We start from the raw sequence: 19,133 nt of genomic DNA, 5'->3' as shown, positions 1-19,133 counted from the left end.
CCCCAGCCAGAGCCACCCAGTGACACCAGGCCAGTGACTGCTCACAGTGCCAGGAGAGCCTTGTTTGCTTCCCATTATTGCTACTGACCGGCAGTGAGCCCTTGGATCAATTCCTTCACCTCTCTGTAGCTCCGTTTCCCTTTTTCTCCTCTACACCACATTTGCTTATGCTTTTCTCTTAATTATCCAAGGACTGTGTGTTACAGCGCTCAGCACTCAGCAGACATCTTAGCAAACTACAGGCATGAAGGCAGCTCACGGAGTCAGTCTGTTCAACGTCACGGCTGAGGACACCAGACAACAAGAACCAGAGTGGGAAGGGGAAAGAGCCAACACTGGTACAACTCGACTCTCATATTCTCATGTGGCTAAATATTTATTAGTCTACCAGCATGAAAACTACAATATTTAAATTCTCACTGTTACTGAGAGCAGCAGCAGCTCTTAGTACTTCTCTCAGCTCAGGGAGAGGTGAGGGATTAATAACAGTAACTAAAGAAATACCCCAAAAGAGCCATTTGTCTTTTTGACAGCAACTTCAGAACAGCCACATTCATCTACAAGTTGAAAGTAATTATCTCCTATAAAGTCACAGACATCTCAAATCCCAAGTCAAAGCTTCAGAGACATGGCCCATTATCCACACGAAGGCTGCTCCCAAAGGGCCAATTGCACAAAAGGAATTACTGATGAGGCCCGTTATTCCACCAGGAATTCTGTCAAAGGCAACGGGACTCCACATTGCTAGAAGGCCTGCAAAAGCCTATCAGGAACGTGATGTTTATTTTAGTAATGAGAAATTGTCTATGCCGGGCAGATTAGGCTTCCCCCTTTTTTCATGCTGAAAACTACAGTACATTTGTTTGAGGTTCGGTCCAACCATGGACCACAGATACTCAGCGAATACAGGATCAAGCTTATATAGCCTGGAAATCAGAAGCTGTAACAGACTAAAAGGAATAACTTTAAGAAAACTGTGGCTGCCAGGTGAAGGGTGACCTTCTTCAGTGTTCAGAGACAGAAAGATGCAGACTGGGTGTCAAAATAAAATTGTCAATTTTATCTATTATCAGCTGCCACCTTCTATCATTTTAGAGAAGATACTGTATCTTCATGACATATAATATCTCAGATTACTCCCAGATTCTGTTAAGCATCTCAGGTGTTTGTTTATGGCGCGGTATAGCAGGCTAGCTGTGAAACAAATTCAAGTTCCTTGACTGCCACTTTGCAGCAAGTTCTCTTTAAGCACAGGATCTTGGAGAACACGTGGGGTTAAGAACCGGAGGGGAAAAAGGATCTGCAATCCTATAATCCTATTTCCACGTCTCAATCTTCCAGATTTTTTCAGCAGGTTGGTGACTGTTTTTCTGAGAGCTTACGCATTCCTCACCCCAGCTAAAAACAGGTACCTGTGTACACCAGAGCAATGCAGAGACCTGGGCTGAGTGTACCCATGCTTCTGCCAACGACAGCAAGCACTTCTGCCACATGGCTAAAGAAATAAGATTTCCTGACAGGCCTTGCCTCCACCTAGTGCTGATCACAGTCAGAAACAGGACAGCATCTTTCAATTCAAACGTGGATTAAATCTAATCTGAGAATTCTTGTGCGTATCAGACCAGAACCACCCAACATTACTTTAGCGAAGACCCACAAGATCATAGAGCTTTGAAGCTTCCTCATTCAGCACATTCTTTCATTTTTTTCTTCAAGTCCCCCATCCTTCATGGTTACCTGGTTGCTTCCTCCCCATCTCTTGCTCATAGCGATCCCAGCACTCCAGCCCCAGCTGCCCCTTCGAGGAATTTCATTCTCCTAGACTAGGACTCAGATCCTTCCTTAATAACCCATTCAGGTACCTCAAAGCTTAGGCATGTTTTCAGTGATCCCGCCTCCCTTCTTTATAAGCTCTGAACATTTTGGAAGAAGATACAATACTGTGTTAATATCCTCTTCACTTTGGGTCAGATTTCATGCACAGCTCTCTATTTTCTCCTGTGTGATAATTCAGTCTATCAGCAGATGAATGAGGCTGTACATAACCTGTGAGGAGAAGGAACACGGCCTGAAATCAGTTCGTTTTATATATCAGAAATCAACAAGGATCTGCTCCTGTGAATTTTCATTCACGGCCTCAGCTCTGCACTGCAAGGCAACAATGCGCTTTGCTGAAGATCATTTAACAGTCCTGAAGCTCCTCTGTTGCCTTGTGTGACGGAAGACTTAATGGTTCTACCCAACGATTTTAATTGCAATTGCAAATACAGTGTCTAAAAAGCTGACGGACAAACAAGACAAGTATTATCTGTTGGCACCCAGATAATAGAGAAGAAAAAAAAAGAGAGAGAGACAGACTCGCGAAGGCGCTGACATCACTGCCAGCCAATAGGAGAAAGTGCGCATTCCCAGCAGCCGGTCAGGGAATTGTTCCCAGATGTTGCAAAGCCTTCCTAAAAAACACAGATAACAGCCAACCCACTTTGTGCAAACTGCTGGCAGAGGCCACCCGGCTGGCTCCGATCTGGCAGCGACCACAAGCCAATTCTTTCCACATTCCCAGCTTCCACTGGGAGGCCGTCCCTGGCCCGGGCAAAGGGAACAGAAAAACATTTGAAGCTTTTGCAAAAAGCCTGAAGGTAACATATTCTTTTCCGTGAAAGCTATTTTTCCAAATTGCCCAGTAAGGTCTTGAACCTGAAAAAAACACAAACGCATGAATAATTTCACCCAGGTAAGCAGTCCCAAAGAACTCAAATTATCCCCAGAAAAATTGTATCCTATGGGGTGGGTGGGGGGTGCGTGTCTGCGTGTGTCTGTGTGTGTGTGTTAGCAGAACAGGCACATGCATCAGCTATTTTTTGCAGAAGATGTGTTTGTGTAATCGCTACTAGATGAAGAACTTTGCCATACAATTAATGCTAGTCTCTATATCGTTGAAAAACCTGGAGGTCAACCACTGAAAAGGAATCTAGTAAGTAGTAGCCCTCTGTCCCAAATTATTTAGTCCTTAAAAAACAAAACAAAACAAAACCCACCCCGAAATCAAAAGGATAAGATCTAAGATGTGGAGGAGAAAAACAAGCAGGACACAGGAGGGATGGGGTGGAGGTTTAAATAGTTAATTAGGAGCAGTGATTCTAATTCAATACTAATCTAGCTGTACATCAAGTTCCCAGGGCAGCAAAAGTTAGCAACAACTAAAGACTTGCAGGTCCTCCCTTGAACATTTTCCCCCATGGAAATCAGTCCTGCATATGATACCAAGATCAAAGGTCCTACCTATGACAAATAGAAGGATTGAAATGTTATTAAAAAAGATTAAAAATCTCAAATTTCTAAATGTCAGTCATCTTGTAAACTTCAAAGTAGCCACTGCATCAGTCAAGAGAGGAGGTGCAGGGGAAGAGACAGCTAAGCTAGATCGTGGGCACTTCATGTTCCAGTTTTAAGTATGTCATCTTGATGTGAAATACGTACACATTGCAGTAATTCACAGTGAGGACGACATTCATCACAGATGGTTTTCTGAAAGAATCCCAAGCTGTCTGCTACCAACTGATGCACATTTTATAACACAGGAGACAAAGAAATCTCAGGCCCATCATGTTAAAAACCAGAAAATAAAACAGCCCTGCCCAAAACAGTTTTTCCGAAAGGTAAAGACCAACTTTGCTAGCCTTGAAATATATGTATGCAATTATCTGTTAAGTTCCAGTGAATAGGATATTAAAGGGTTCAAAACTGTGAACAATTAACTTAGAGTAAGATTTACATAAAACTCCTCCAGTAATTAGCAGCAAATAGAGGCAGATAAGCACTGCAATTTTATGGGTGTTAGTGTGGAAAAAGTAATTTGCAATTTGTAATGCAGGTCAGGCACAGATGTTTCAGCTGATTGTTCAGCAGCTGAACAGCCCTTGTCAACATCATCTGCAAAAGGTGCACTGCGCGGTCTCGGAGAACAGAGCTATAAACTGAATCCAAACTAGTGGGATAGGCATATAAATTTGGAAACAAGCTGATGGGTGGGAAGGGAGGAAAGAGCCTAAGTCTTCTGAAGCAATATATCTATCCGTACTACCTGCAACGATCTATGCCGTCTCTGCCTCCGCTGAGATAGACGGGTTTATAATGCATTATGTCGCTTGCTGCTGAGCAGCAGAGCGTGAAGAGCCTGCACTGCTGTAGCACTCACAAAAGGCTCTACAGTACTAATTCTCTGAAACAATTAATTTCAGCCACACATCTAAATTTTGCTTTTAGAACTTTGCAAGAGCACCATTCTCACTGTTAAGAGACTTGGCTACTGACTCAGACTGAACTGATTCGTGGGTGTTACGTGCCTGGGTTGGCATTAAGAAGAAAAATTATTTCACTGTTTATCATCAAACTAAAGTTATTTCACCTAAGGAAGAAAGGCAAACTGAACTCATTCTTCTCCTAAAGAAAAGACATAAGAAATGAAGGCGGGATTGTGTTCTGACTTGGGAAAACCAAATTTGTCTTTATATTCTCTATTAAAGTTAGAAACTGCCTTAGTCTTATCACTAAAGAGGATGATGCAAGTATCAGAAAAGCTACAGAAAAAGCAGTGAATCCGTTCACAGAACAGCTGACGTTGCAATGGGCCTCTGGAGGTTGCCTAGTCCAACCACCCCGCTCAAAGCAGGGTCAGCTAGAGCAAGCTGCTAGGGGCCTTGTTCGGTCAGGTTTTAGGTATCTCCAAGCATGAAGACTGCACATCTCTGGGAAAGCTGTGGTTTACCACCCTCAGTGGAAAAAAGGTTTTTTTATGTTTGAATGGAATTTCCTTTACTTCAATTTGTGCCTATTGTCTCTTGTCTTGTCACTAGTGCTGTTGAGAAAGTCTGGCTCTGTCTTCTTTACTTCCCCCATCAGGTATTGATACACATCAATAAGATCTCCCCAAGCCTTCTCTTCTTGAAGTTACACAGTCCCAGCTCTCTCAGCTTCTCCGTGTATGTCAGATGTTTTTGTCCCTTGACCATCTTCAAGGCCCTTTGCTAGACTTGCTGCGGGGTGTCCAGGCCTCCCTTGTTCTGGGGAGCCCAGAAGTGGAAGCTGCACTTCGGATGTGTCCTCACTAGTGCTGGCTAGAGGGGAAGGATTACCTCTGTCAAACTGCCGGCAATGCCCTTCCTGAGCCAGCCCAGGATGCTGCCGAGCTTCTTTGCTGCAAAGGCCCGTTGCTGGCTGTCCTGCTTTCAGCTAGGATGGAGTTAATTTTCTTCCTAGTAGCTGGCACAGTGCTGTGGTTTGGATTTAGGATGAGGATAATGTTGATAACACACTGATGTCTGAGTTGTCGCTAAGTAGTGTTTATACTGGTCAGGGACTTTTCAGCTCCCCGTGCCCTGCCTGGTGCACAAGGAGCTGGGGGGGCACAGCCAGGACGGCTGGCCCAGACTGGCCCAAGGGCTATTCCATACCCTATGGCGTCGTGCCCAGTATATAAAGCTGGGGGAAGAAGAAGGAAGGGGCGGGACGTTCGGAGTGATGGCGTTTGTCTTCCCAAGTCACCATTACACGTGATGGAGCCCTGCTTTCCTGGGGATGGCTGAGCACCTGCCTGCCCATGGGAAGTGGTGAATGGATTCCTTGGTTTGCTTTGCTTGCGTGCGCAGGTTTTGCTTTCCCTATTAAACTGTCTTTATCTCAACCCACCAGTCTTCTCACTTTTACCCTTCCGATTCTCTCCCCCATCCCGCTGCGGGGGGAGTAAGCGAGCGGCTGGGTGGGGTGAGTTGCTGGCTGGGGTTAAACCACGACACGGGCTCACAGTCAGCTTGCTGTCCACCAGGACCACCATTAAAGGTTCAAGAAAATAAAATGTTAAGTTTTTTAAAAGCTGCCTTCAACTTAAACTTGCCCATACACTCATTTTAAAAAACTAGCTAGAAGGAAGATTTTAAGATTATGTAATTAGACTATGAGATGTCTGCTGCCAGTTGCAGAAGACTTTCTACATGACCTTGAAGGGAAAAAAAAAACCCACATAAAAAAAAAACCTTCTGTGTCTCAATTCCCACCCATAATGTGGAAAAAGCAAATAGTCATGCCATACAAAGAAAATACAAGATTGAGGTCTCTAGATCAGCAATCGTGTCTCCCACCATGCACGTGTGCAGTGCGTGGCACAAGGAGAAAGAAAGGAGCGGAGACATTCATCTTGGCTGCAGCCTCCAAGCCAAACTGTAATGTAAAAGATAGGAATTGGTGGGAAGACTTGAAACAAGGTACAAATCCTTGGAGCAAGGATTCTGCATTCTTCTACATTGGGAAAGCAGCCAGCAACCTATACTGGAAGACGAATCACGATAAATTTAATTCATTCTTAAAATGCACTTCAGAAATTTTAAAGTTTTTCAGAAATTAAAATAGTAACAGTCACAGAACTAAAACCTAACATTTAACTCGTGTGTGTGTGTACACATATATATTCTTATTCTGATCTTACTGTTCTTTATATTCTTCTGTTTTTCAGCTGGAAAACAGAAAAGGCATATATTTTCATAGTTCATACTATTTAAGAAGCTAGGAATTCAGCTCTCAACTTGAGATCAAATGCCCTTGGGTTTTTGGCTGGGAGACGGAAGGAGGAAGAGGTTAAAGAATTGGGATGTAAAGGGGAACGAAATAATCCACATCCTTATTCATGTGGAATAGTTTGGGGTTGGGGGGTTGTTTTTGCTTAAACTCCAAGAACGCTGGCCCTTGTTGGAACAACCTGAGTCATATTTCGCTGCACAGAAGAGCCCGAATAGCGTGTACAAGTTCAGAATGAATCATCGGTGTATTGAATCACCAATGCAAAAGATACATTCTTTAACTAGACCGCATCGATAAAAACAAACACTACCATGCTCCTGAATGCACTGGGCAGAAGAGATCGAGCTCAGGGATGCAGAAGGCAAGCCGAATATCAGCCTGTTGTTTGAATTAATATTTATCAGTTCAGCAGCATGGGAGAAAGGGGAAGAAACCGGGAGGGACTGACACTGAGGAGCAAATACAGTGCAAGCGTTACACACTGAGAAGGGGGAAAGGGGTTCTCAGGATTAATTTGCTCTCCTGATAAGAGCTACTCTTCATTTCTACTCCTTTGCTTTTAAAACAGATGCTGTTCTCACACTATGGCAACATAAATGACATCTTCATACCCTTTTTTTATCTGAAGCTTTCGGGATGCTCTCTTCAGCTTGTTAATTACACATGAAATCCCTTCTTGTACAATCTATTCCCATACTGTCAGAACACCATGCTATAGCCCACAGTAATCCTTGGACTGAAGACAAAACCAGCACCACCACCATTCATAGCTCAAGCGTATCCCCAAAGTAGCATACTCAGCAGCATTGAGCCCTTCAGCCATCTCCAGCCCCTCAAAGAAAAAAGGACCTCACACCACACCAGTGCCCATCAGCACATACGTTCAGCCATGACTCGGAGAAGTTAACACCACCGTATGCTCAGTTCCCGTACAGGAACGGTCATAAGCCAACAACCTCATTAAGAACGAACCTCGCACTGTCTCCCACAGCACTCTAGGTGCACCATCAGGTCTCAAAGACCACGGTTGGTTGGTTGGTTGGTTGGTTGTTTAAACATTAATTTTATTCTCTAATGCCAGTGATTTTATTCTAGAGAATGAATACTTCTTTTGACAACCAATTTACTCCTCCATGGAGCACAACACATGGGGATCTCCCCTTCTTTGTGAAGGCAGGTAGGCAGATCCCCGTTGTGTTCATTTCGTTCCCTTGAGCACTGCCCAGCAGCGCAGGTTTATATCAGCGTAACTTTGCTTTGAAACACTCATCCATTTTCAAACCAAGGCATTTAGTTGCCTAACACCCACTGCTGGGTGGAAATACCTGGCTAAGTTCTAGGAACTTCTAGGAACTCTTGAAAGTCACACTGTAATAACCAGTGTGACTGGTCAGCAGCTATTGCTGCTGAGTCAAAACGTTGGAGCACAAAGGCCAAAAACAAGGTATGGAGGTCCTACCAAAAAAGGTAGCTTTTCCTTCTGAATGCATTTCCCAGGGACAAAACAGCTAACTTTTCAGAGAGTACAGACTGAAGGGAGAAAATTCTCCCAATTTTTAAGACCTCAATTTAATACAAAATCTAATAAGCACTTAATATTCTGTACACATTTGGGTGTGTAGGAGGACTAAAGTTAAGTTCATGCATTAGAAAGCTATGTGCTTTGCTTGCCTAATACTAAGAACCTGTTGGGACTACACAGTTGCCAGAGTCCGAGTGCCTTAAAATGGAAAGCAATTTTAGAGCAGAAAGAAGTGATAATATAGTATGATACAGCTGAGCTCAATTCATCTGCCAGCCCTTGCCCTCACATGAGCAATGTTTTCAGCTGCTTAGAACCCAGCAGGGGCTGTATTTGATGAACCACAAGGCATCATTACTTAAGAACAATCTCCCAATCAAACTGATGTTTAAAAGATACATTGCCCTTTCCTTACACAATAATAGAATGCACACGTGCACTCTACTGCGGGCAACAGCATGCAATCGATACTGTATTTGATTTTACAGTGAAAGCACACATAATCCTGTCTACACAAAGTCAGGCTTAGAACCTACCCAGCACGATTATATGCACGGCCCAGACAGATTTCCTTATCCTGTATAACTTCAGTGACTGGGATACTGAAATATCTTAGGACTACTCGTAAACATGTGAGCAAAATCTTCAACTCCTAAAATCAGCATAGGACTGGAGAAATAGATGGACACATGGCGGTTCATTCCAACCGAGAATCCCAAGTAGCCTCAGTTGTCCTAACTGTGCCGTTGGAAAAAACTCTTGTAAACCAACTTTACTACTACTACTTTCTTGCTTACCTTCATCCTACCAGAAAGAGGAAGACTGCAAGCATATATCCAAACACATATCCAATGCTGAAAGGCTGTCCAATGTCTCTAGTTACTTCAGCAGAGCTCTCATATCATGGCACTTTGATTTCTAGCCCTACTTGCATCACTTGTTGAAGCCAAGCCCTTAACAAAATATCATTTCATACTCGAGTCAGACTTGAGTTTTGGGGAAAACGAACAATTCTTCTTGTTCTCTATTGTGTTCCCGATACCAAAGATTGTAAGGTCAGCTTGAAAGAGGATATTAAAATCACAGACTATGTTCCAAATGCTTTTTTGATGTTACAATCTGAAACACTAGTGCTCTCTTTTCTGCCTAAAGGTGCACAACCACTCTAATCAACCTTGACAGTGGTAAACCTCCCATCCCCAGGCAGAGAAATACATTCACGTAATGGCCAAACACCAAATTTATCTGGTGTTTATCTGTGCCTCAAACATAATCTGAAGGTGGGAATTACTGTATTTCACACAGTAACCCTGGGGAGCAACACACTTTTATTGCATCTTCATTAAGTAGATCATAACCTGGCTAAAGAACTCGGCATGTGGAGAAGCGACCAACTGTTATAGTAACAGCACAGATGGACGCTGCTGTTCAGCACTTGGCTCAGCATGGAGCGCAGGTCACCTGTTCATTAAACTGGAAGCAACCCGAAGGGCTATGTAACACTTAGGAGATAGTAATTAATAACTATAGTTAGGTGACAAACAAATATCAGGGCATATTGGAGAAATTAACACATTAAAAACAGACAACAGAAAGAATAAGGGAGATGTGACCTGCTGAGCAGCACAGTAACTGGGATGAACAGCTGGATCAGTGACTTCCTCTGCAACCGGACAAATTACTTACAGCCCAAATTCCTCTGCCCTACTTATTTTTCCAAGGCTATAAATTTTTGTGTCATTTTACTGAATGCACGCACAATGTTTAGCTCAGAGATTTAAACCTCATTCAAACCTTCCAGGCACTACAATACTGATACATTGAAATTAAAATAACATAACCAAAATCCCCTAGAATATCACATTTAGCTGTCTTTGAAGAAGTTGTTTTGGCTGTTTAGTGACAGTACTAAAACTCAATGCTTCGGCAGAACTCTATTGACTGTGTAACACAGACAAAAGTGTGCTTCCACTCTCCTGCCGACAGCAAGCTGGCCGTTACGTTTAAAAAATGATCCCACAACATAAGGTTAATTTTTTTTTTAAACAAGGATTAGAGCTTGGGTCTTACTGGTTTCAACAAAAGGTAAGCAGGTAAATGTTTTTAGAAGCCCAGCCTTATTTTGCGAGGTTTTACAGCATTATTTCAGAGCCCTCCATCAGATTCAGTAACACTTAGGAGGCAAGGAAGAGAGACAACAGAGGGAAAGAAAAGATGACACAACATGTTACTAACGTTAAAGAGTTCATGTTTAAACCACCTTTTCAGCCCTGCACACCTTTGTGGACTTCACTCTAATTTTTAAAATAGATTATTTAATAACAGGATGTTACAGATATCATGAAAAACTAAGCCTTTGCTTCCATGTAATTTGAGATTCAAGACACTTCTAAAAATCAGGATCCACGTACCAACTACCCTGCTACTGCGCCCACTGTACCAAACAACATACGCGTACAGACACATGAGCCAACATACCCAGGACACCACTCTTCCATTGAAGCAAGGTAGCTTTGCATTGTCGTCTGAGATCTCCTCCTTTACCACCCTGGAAAAAAAAAAATAGGAAAAAAATCAAGAGTTTGAAATTACATCAGATCAGAAGGGACAGTGGTTTTATTAAATGGTCCGGGAAAAATACAAATTTTTCCTAAAATGTTGGTATCAGCAAGTCTTCTATGTTTAAAGAATATGTGACTATTAGAACAAAGGAAGCAAGTACAAATAAAGGGTGCAATAGTACCTATCCAGACAACTATCCCACACTGGTAGGCACAAAAGTAATTACAAGCGTTTTTCCCACTTTGGAGTCTTCCATCTCACCACAATTTTTAAAGATCTGATGGTGATTAAAATCCCACTGTGCTATGCAGTCTCTGTGTCAGAGATCAGAGATCACAAGTTAAGGCCACTCTGTCGGCAAAGAAAGGACTATTAGCTCAATTTCCTAGACTGGATTTGGAGCCAAAACACAGCACCTTCCCCCCAAGGCACTGAAGGAGTTGTGGTCAAGCTTCCTACTGAACCCTCATCTCCTGTACGACGAGCATCTCAACCTTCTTCATCAACTCAAGCTCTCTTCCCACTCTTGCTAGCCACACACCCCTCTTGCTCCCCGTACCTCCCTCCTTTCACTCCAAGACGGTTTCAAAATGGCTAGCAAGGCCGAGCGAGGCCTGGCCCGTCAGGGGAAGAGCTGACATGGTCAAGCAGAGAGCTGCAGCGGTGGCTCTGACTTCCCTCCCCTAGCCCACTCTTTTTAAACCGACGCAATGCCAATATAGCATTCGGCTAGGAGCCATTCTGAAGGCTTCTTGATAAAAAGCTGAATCCAGAACTCAAACCTTTATAATTAAGGAGAATAAAATCAGCCATTTGTTTTACCAGCATAAGGGTTTTCATAAGGTTTTCCATTCTGAAGATACTTACTGTGACTCAGTATCTCAGAATCAGCATTTCTTTCAATAGTTTAAGATTGGTCATAGCCAAATATAAATGACACTACTGAGAAAACAGAAACGCTCCCATTTCATTAGACTTAATTCCAAGCTTCCAGTTCAGCAGCAACTGAAGTTACTTCAGATGTTTCTGTTCTTCTAACTAGCCCAGTAACCAACATGGCCCCCATTTAACAACCTTGTATTCATGAAATTAGCCAGTCATAACCATATATATATATTTATAGCTACAAAAAGATATTCTGACTTCTTCAAACAATTCAGCGCTCACTCGTCCTCTTGGAAAGTAAAGTAATCACATTTTAAGTCAGCAAGATCTTTATCAGGTCTGGCAGAGGCAAAGCGAGCCTCCAGTTCTCCTGTAACTCCTGGACTAAGTAGCCTGCACAGCTAAAGGCACTCCAGGAGGCCTCCCTAAGTCCCGTCCAGGACCTGGGAACAACGGCGCTGCTGACCACACCAGGGTCACTTCCTTTGGAATCATCCGGATGAAAAGAGCAGGTTCAAAACCAACTGGTGGTTCAGTACTACTGGGAGTAATTAGTCGCTGCCTTGAAGCACTCTTCGCAACAAGCCCCCCGTGAGCCAGCTTCTCACTCTACAAACCAATTACAAATGTCATCTTTCAGCAGGGCGCTTTAAACCATATTTTTTAGGACTGCTGCTTTAAGCTGGAGAGTTCCAATTTAAAGCAGCAAAGCCTGAGATTAAGAAAACCCTGCATTTGCATCAGCTTCCTTAACAAACCTCCCTCATTTATACAAGGCCATGATCTCTCAGAATTGGATTTTGTCTTTAGAGAAGAAATAGGCATTGCTGGTGGCTTCTGAAGAGACCATCAGATGAGAAATTTTAGAGGAATCACCATTTCAGAAACCAGCCTGAGTGGTGCTTCATTTTTCAACCTGTGCTTTATTACTTAATTTAAAATCAGAACCATTGAACTCTGCTAATTCTGAAATCTGACTATAGGATTTGGTAAAACAGCTGGGCTGCTTCATTGTTCGAGTTCAGTAGTTTCAGCGCAAGATGACGCAGCCCTGAATCAGTGCTGATGGATTCTCTTCTGTCAGTGATGACCCACAAGACAGGACAGAAAAGGTCCATGTCATCTATTACAACACTTTGGTCCGGTTCTCTCTAGTCAGGAGACACAGATGAAACGCAGGGCAGTTAGCTCCCCATTTGGTTTCTCTGATGAAGGGTAAGAATAACATCACTCTTCAAAACAGGAGCCCACAGAGTCACCGTTTTACAGGACTCCCTTCTCATACCCTCACTCCCACAATAGGACATGAATCACTTCTGCCTAGAAAGCAGACCTTAAGAACAAGCTTCCTTTCAAGCCTTTTTTTTTTGAATCTGCAAATTGGAGCAAACTCTAAACCCAGCATCTGGCAGAAGCAAGGCAGCCCCAGGCAGGGCAGCACAGAGAATCCCACGCTACACCACACACCCTGTACAGCAATTATTGAAACCTGAAGCCCTACTCAAAACATCTCTTCAGATGCTCCTGCTGCCTTCCTTGTAGCAAGATTCTTGTGGATTCTTCTAATCCTACAAGCAAGGGCTCAAGTAGGGCCGAAATGCAAGCATTCCAATGCAGGACTTGTCAAATTCCCCTTTCGGGCAGCCTCATGTACAGAAATACTCCCACGCAACACAGCAAGCTTGCAGGACTTTTCAATCCATTTTAGTCTCTTACTTCAACAGAGTAGTCCAGCACAGAGTTCACCTGAACTCACTGAATCCATAGTACTTCATTTATCAGAGTTACAGGACGTTCACAACCCCATGGCTTCCTTTAAAGGCAGAGCTCTCCTCTTCCATTTCTGCCTAGATCCAAATAAACTAAGGCTGTATGACAGCCGAGACCCACCGAATACTTCTGCTAAGTCCTGCGAGTCATTTGGCCAAGAAAGGGTTTGTTTCATGATTCTGAAGAGCTAGGGATATCCACAAAGGTGGCTGCCCAGGTCAGGGAGAATTAGCTGGGTTTTTGGTTGGTTTGGGTTTTTTTTTTTTTACTATACAGCTTGAAGGAACTGTAACTAATGGAAAGTCAGTGAACTGCAAAAACACGAGGTTTGCTCTTAAATACAAGGCTTTACTACTACATGTTGATGTGAATACTCAAGACATTCTTTTTGTTACCTAAGGGCTCCAACCAAAATTGGGAACTGTTGAAGAAGGCACTGTACGCAGAGGAAAGCTCTTCAGAGTGCGGACTGTCTAAATACAGGCAGAGAGGAGATACGGTGGTGTGCTCGTACCAAGTCAAACAGTAGCTTCGTAGCAGAAATAGATTTCTGGCATCAAGTCCCTACACAGTGGAACAGGGACAACTTGCTTTGGACAATCTCTAAGCTTTATAAAAGCCAACCTGAAGTCTAGTCAAACTCAATAAAAATTTGTGGTTCCACAACCACATTTTCCTTTATTTATGTTTTTGTCTTTCTTGTTGCTGTGTAAAAGAAACCACAACAGCCACAAAGCAACTGACTATGCATGAAACAGTGTCATATTATGAGGGGGAAAAAAACTGGTTAGGAAGGAGAAGAGAGGAGAGCAAACGGGCGATGAGTTTCTTTCCATCTTACTTTTGGAAAATCAGGAATAACTAACACCACCACTAATACCTCCATTTGCACATTTTAATCCATTTTTCAAGGAGGAAAAAAACGTTCTCTTCTTTCTCCACATTTATTTGCATTGTTAATGGCTAGCAGTACAATATTAGGCAGACTTCACCCCTGCCCTGTTATTGGAAAGAAAAACATTTTAAAATATTCATTTAACTCCTAATGCATCTGTCCTCCCTTCACCTTTTGGCAACAGGAAGCAGATCATATGGTTTCATTATTGTTTTTAGTCATTTATACCTAGACTCTAAAGAGACAATTAAGAATAAACTCCGCTGAAATCAACAGATACGCAGTGCTTTAAAAACCTCTGTCGATTCAATGAAGCTCTCAGACCTGTAATTCTGGAGCTGCAAACGCCGCGTGCAGACAGAGGGTTTCAACATTTGCATGGATCTCCAGCCCCAGTGGACCGACTCGAATTCAGACATTATCTTTTGTGCTTCATAGAGTCCTGGAGAGAACACTCACTCAGCAAAGATCCAATTGCAGGATCAGCAAATAAAGATGCTGCAATAATTTTATCTTGGCAGCCGCATGTTTTAAATGACAGTATCTCCGCACGCACACACCCCCCGCCCAAGGAAACGCCACTTACTGCATCCCAGAAATCACATGCAGAAGTTCTGCACCAAGCTCTAAGATTTAGGCAAAAGTCAAGGACTAAAAAAACATACTGATTGTGAGGTTCTCTCCAGAGAAAAGGCTTGGGGGTCTTTCTAAAATTGACACCTACAGTGGCAGTCAGGACATCCCTGCAATACTGCACAGACTGGTTCAGTTGTCCTCGTGATAGGAATGAGCACACTGAAATCACCGCTTACAAAACAACGCGCACTATCACAGCATTAGCCTTCTGCTGCAGCTAAAGGGAACAACTTCCAGATCTGTTGCAACTTGAACTACTAAATATAGCCTTGAGCTATGAGGCAAGAGAATGACAGACTCTAATTCCCAGCTTGCTTTGGGTAGCAATCAACAGTGCCAAGAACATCAAAGACAGCAGCAGCCACTAATTCCAAATATCGCTGCTTTACAAATCATTATTTGTAGTAAAAGAGGCAGCTCCTTTCAATTCTCAGGAAGGGGAAGCGATGGAGAGAAGGCAAGAAAGGAATACGAATAGTTGCAGCCACATGCTTCAGTCTGAGGACAACTTTGTATTCAAGAAGACGTCTTTTGCTCTACAAGAATTTAGAAGCAAGGGCAGGGGGAGACCCATGCCGTTGTCTGCTTTTGGAACACACACGGTCCATTAGGAGCTAATATACACAGCAGCTGAAGACCAGGATGGATAGGGCCCTAATGGGTTCACAACCTAGACCCAACCCAAGCTAGCATGGCAAGGAAGAAGAGGTGATGCATTCGATCTGCCAGAGACCTCCTACTGAGGGTGATGAAAAGTCTGTTGGTATTGGATGTGGGCCACTGGGGAGATATGACACCAGTGCTCTCAAACACAATCGTTAGCAGCCTTACTGTTTGACAGTAAGAACAAAGACCATCTGATATCAAGATAACACATCCCCTGCTCTCACAGAGTTAAAGCTTCCCTCAGAAGAGGGGATATTTGCTTCCTAGGTCACATCTTGCCTCCTGGCAACACTGTGCCTCTGTAATTGCTGGCAAGGTCGGAATGCCTGCAGCCCCTGTTCCACCACACACAACCTTCTGCTTAACCCAGGTTATGAGCCACTCTGGGTCAGAGAGAAGAGAGCAAATAAACACCTGTCCACAAAGCCATTTACAAAGCTGCCACTCAGTGAACCCCAAATGGTACCAGACCAAACCAGTCATTTCCAGGTAACTTGGGTTGCAATACCTCCCAGCAGCAGGTCTACCCCGTATTGCCCTGCTGTGTTCCAGCTGTACACGACTCTCCTTTGCAAAGGGGAGGGAGGGGAGACTCTGCCAGCACACCAACAATTTAGCTAGAGATTTTTCATCAATGTTGTAACATTTTCCTCTTCACCGTGCTCCAGAAAAATCTTGATGCACAAGGTATCGGATCCTTTAGTTGATCCTTCAAATGCATCTACCAGGTAAAAGGAATGTAAAAGAAGAACACAGGGGAACAACTCACCCAAGGTCACACAGTACATCAGTGACAGATCATGAAAAAGACACCACATGCGTGAATACCCCCGAGCACCTGCTCTACATTGCCAGCAAGCTCCCACCAGCAAATCTCACATCAATACAGTCTTCACTTCGAAAGAGTATGTGCAAAAAAGGGTGTGGATGTGCAGGGAAGGGGAGGAGGGAATAGTTCTCAGAAGCTCACATCCTCTGCTTTATTTGACTTAGATGAGGTTTAAGAAGTAATTACTAAATGAAACAATCACTGCTGGTAACAGCCCCTCCTTCCTCCCGCTTCCTGGAATTGTGTCTGGATCCTCTGACTTTGCTACCACTCTACTCTGCACAAATACGTATTTGTGCATCTACCAAAACCAGTCTTGTTCACCCTCTCGTACCTCACCTGTTTCTGTGACAGGTCTGCACTCCTGGTTACCCTCCCAGTATCCTGACTTCTCGTTTTCCTCCAAAGAGGATTTTAGCCCGAAGACCAACGATTGTTGAGGCTTACCCTCACCCTCATCCCTCTGCCAAGCTGCTTGCTGCCTCAGAATATATGCTGACTCCATATAAGAATACCAAGTGAACCCCACAAACCTCTAATGACTCTCTGATTCATAAGCATTTAGGCAATTGGATATTAAACACTGGGTTTGATAGCGTTGCATACACTTGCGTTTTGATTGCATCATGCACGCCTGTGAGAGACTTAATCTCCAGCATTAGCTAGATGATTTTTTCTTTTCTACTCAGAAAAATGAGGTTAACAAGGAAATTTTCCTTTGCTTGATCCACTCATTGCAGACCAAATTCTCCAAGGCCACATACATGGGAAATGCAGGGTTGAGACAGCCGTGTGGCCCCTACAAATTCATTCTAGGTTAATGCGTACTGTGCCACAAAGTGTGCATCCTAATCCCATCTTGTCACTGTGATCATAATCAAGTCTTTTCTTAGCTCTTTCTTATTGTCCTTTACTGATGGGAGAAGGGGGAGAGAAGCTTCATTCATTACTTTTTATAACTTGCTCAGAGATCCTTAGAGAGAAGGTGAAGTAATTAAGCCATTTATTCTACACGTATCTTCAATGACTCCCGTCACCACAAAGGCAGGTACGAGAATATTCAGATGTTAGTTTTGATTCCTAGAATCATGTAGGCTGGAAGAGAAATCCAGGGGTCATCTACTCAACCTCCTGCTCAGAGCAGGTTTGCATAGCTCAGGGCCATGTCCAGTCAAGTTTTGAGTGTCTCCAAGGATGGAGGTTCCATAACCTCTCTGGGCAACTTGATTCTACTTATGAAGCAGGAGTTTTCCAAAAAAGCTGTTTAAATTAGTAAAACCATAAGTAATCATAAATCCACATCTGCAATGAGTTAATACTAAGGGAAGCTATTCGTAAGACTCTACTAACTGCTTTGGCAGATTCTAAGCACACTCAAAAGCAACTTTTACATTGGAGGCTCCCAACTTCGAACGTGGTTTGATAGATATTTGCACATTGGACTAGCAGTCAGAACTACAGTAGGAGTATTACACTCCATTGATGCTAGCTAGTTGCTTCATAGAAACTCTCTGACTTCACTAGCCATAAAAAGTATTTTTAAAGCTCCTCAAGAAGCAGCCCTTTCTGAAGAAGATCCAGACTTGTCAAACTACCCCCTGCATCTTGTCTGGCAATACCAGGCCAACCTTCCATGCAGAATATAAGCATCTCTGAAGATCAGACTATTTACTACAGTACAAAAGCAAATGACAGAGGACAGTCATTTTTAGGAAAACCTAAGTAAAATACAGACAGACATGCAGTTCCTTTAAGGACAGTTTAAATTGCAGAATGCACACAGCAAACAGCTGACACGCACAGAAAGAAAAAAAAAAACCTCTCACCCTTCTGACCACATGACAAACTGCAACTACGCAACTGGAATCCAAGGCTGCACCTCTAAAAATAGTCTTTCTGAAGCTGATTAACATTTCAGTTTCAATTTTTAATGCAGAATTAAAACTTTAGGCTTTTTGTAGCTGAGGTTGCAATACAGAGAGCCTTCAGCCACCTTTCCAACTCAGAGAAATCAATGAAAATAAAGCCACCCATTGAATATACAGGTGAGGCTTGGCTAGGATATCATGTTTATTCTGGAAAGAAGAAAGAGGGGAGGAGAAATCTTTTTGCCGAGCAGATAAACACCATAAGGCAGTGCAGCATAGAAGGGCTCTGCCCAACACAAAAGATCCGCAGCCTCCTGTGATGGATGAAAGCCTTAGATCTTGCCTGCGCCCCGCTGAGCCAGTGAGCGGGCAATGGTGCTGCAGCGTTCTGAGGCAGAGCTACGCTGCTTCGCTGCCGAAGGCTCATGCCAATCACTCCTCAAAATACCACAGAGCCGGAGTGGAACCAGGGTTCTCCTTTTTAGGTTGTTATTCCTAAACAACACTGACAATGCTTTGCCTTTCCATATACGCACTTTTGTATGCCAACTCCCACACAAACCTGCCAAAAATTAATATGAACATGCTACCCACAATTATGATTTAAATGACACACCCAAGTGTGGAAACAAAACCCTCTTCCAAAAAGGCTCTCTAGCTTCAACGCCTGCGATAGCTCTCCTGACACAGCAGCTGAGCAGCAGCTCTGCACGATCTGCAGAGGCTCAGCTACACAAGTCCAACGTCCCTTCTGCATAAAGCCATTTACTCCAGTCAGCCCTTGAGACAGCACTCCCCAGCTTGAAGTCAGCCTCCTGTCCTCTCACCACACCCACTGGCTCCTTCTTACAGGTTATATAGAAATTGTAGCAAGAAACTGTCTGCAATGGGTGTTAGGGAAGTCACCTCTTCCTCCATAGGTGACAA

General features: G+C 43.4%; 1 protein-coding gene across 2 annotated transcripts in view; it reads right to left on the bottom strand.

Annotated features, from left to right (window-relative positions):
- DVL1 (dishevelled segment polarity protein 1) overlaps positions 1-19,133 on the bottom strand; it is a 102,537-nt gene that overhangs the window by 52,740 nt on the left and 30,664 nt on the right. For both annotated transcript variants that reach the window (XM_082328916.1, XM_082328917.1), the window contains exon 2: positions 10,574-10,643. In XM_082328916.1, the coding sequence (XP_082185042.1) occupies positions 10,574-10,643 (70 nt within the window). The remainder of the gene's footprint in view (positions 1-10,573; positions 10,644-19,133) is intronic.

Source organism: Platalea leucorodia (genome assembly GCF_965183815.1).
Source record: "Platalea leucorodia genome assembly, chromosome: 17".
Taxonomy (NCBI): Eukaryota; Metazoa; Chordata; class Aves; order Pelecaniformes; family Threskiornithidae; genus Platalea; species Platalea leucorodia.
This window is presented reverse-complemented; position numbering and strand designations above follow the sequence as displayed.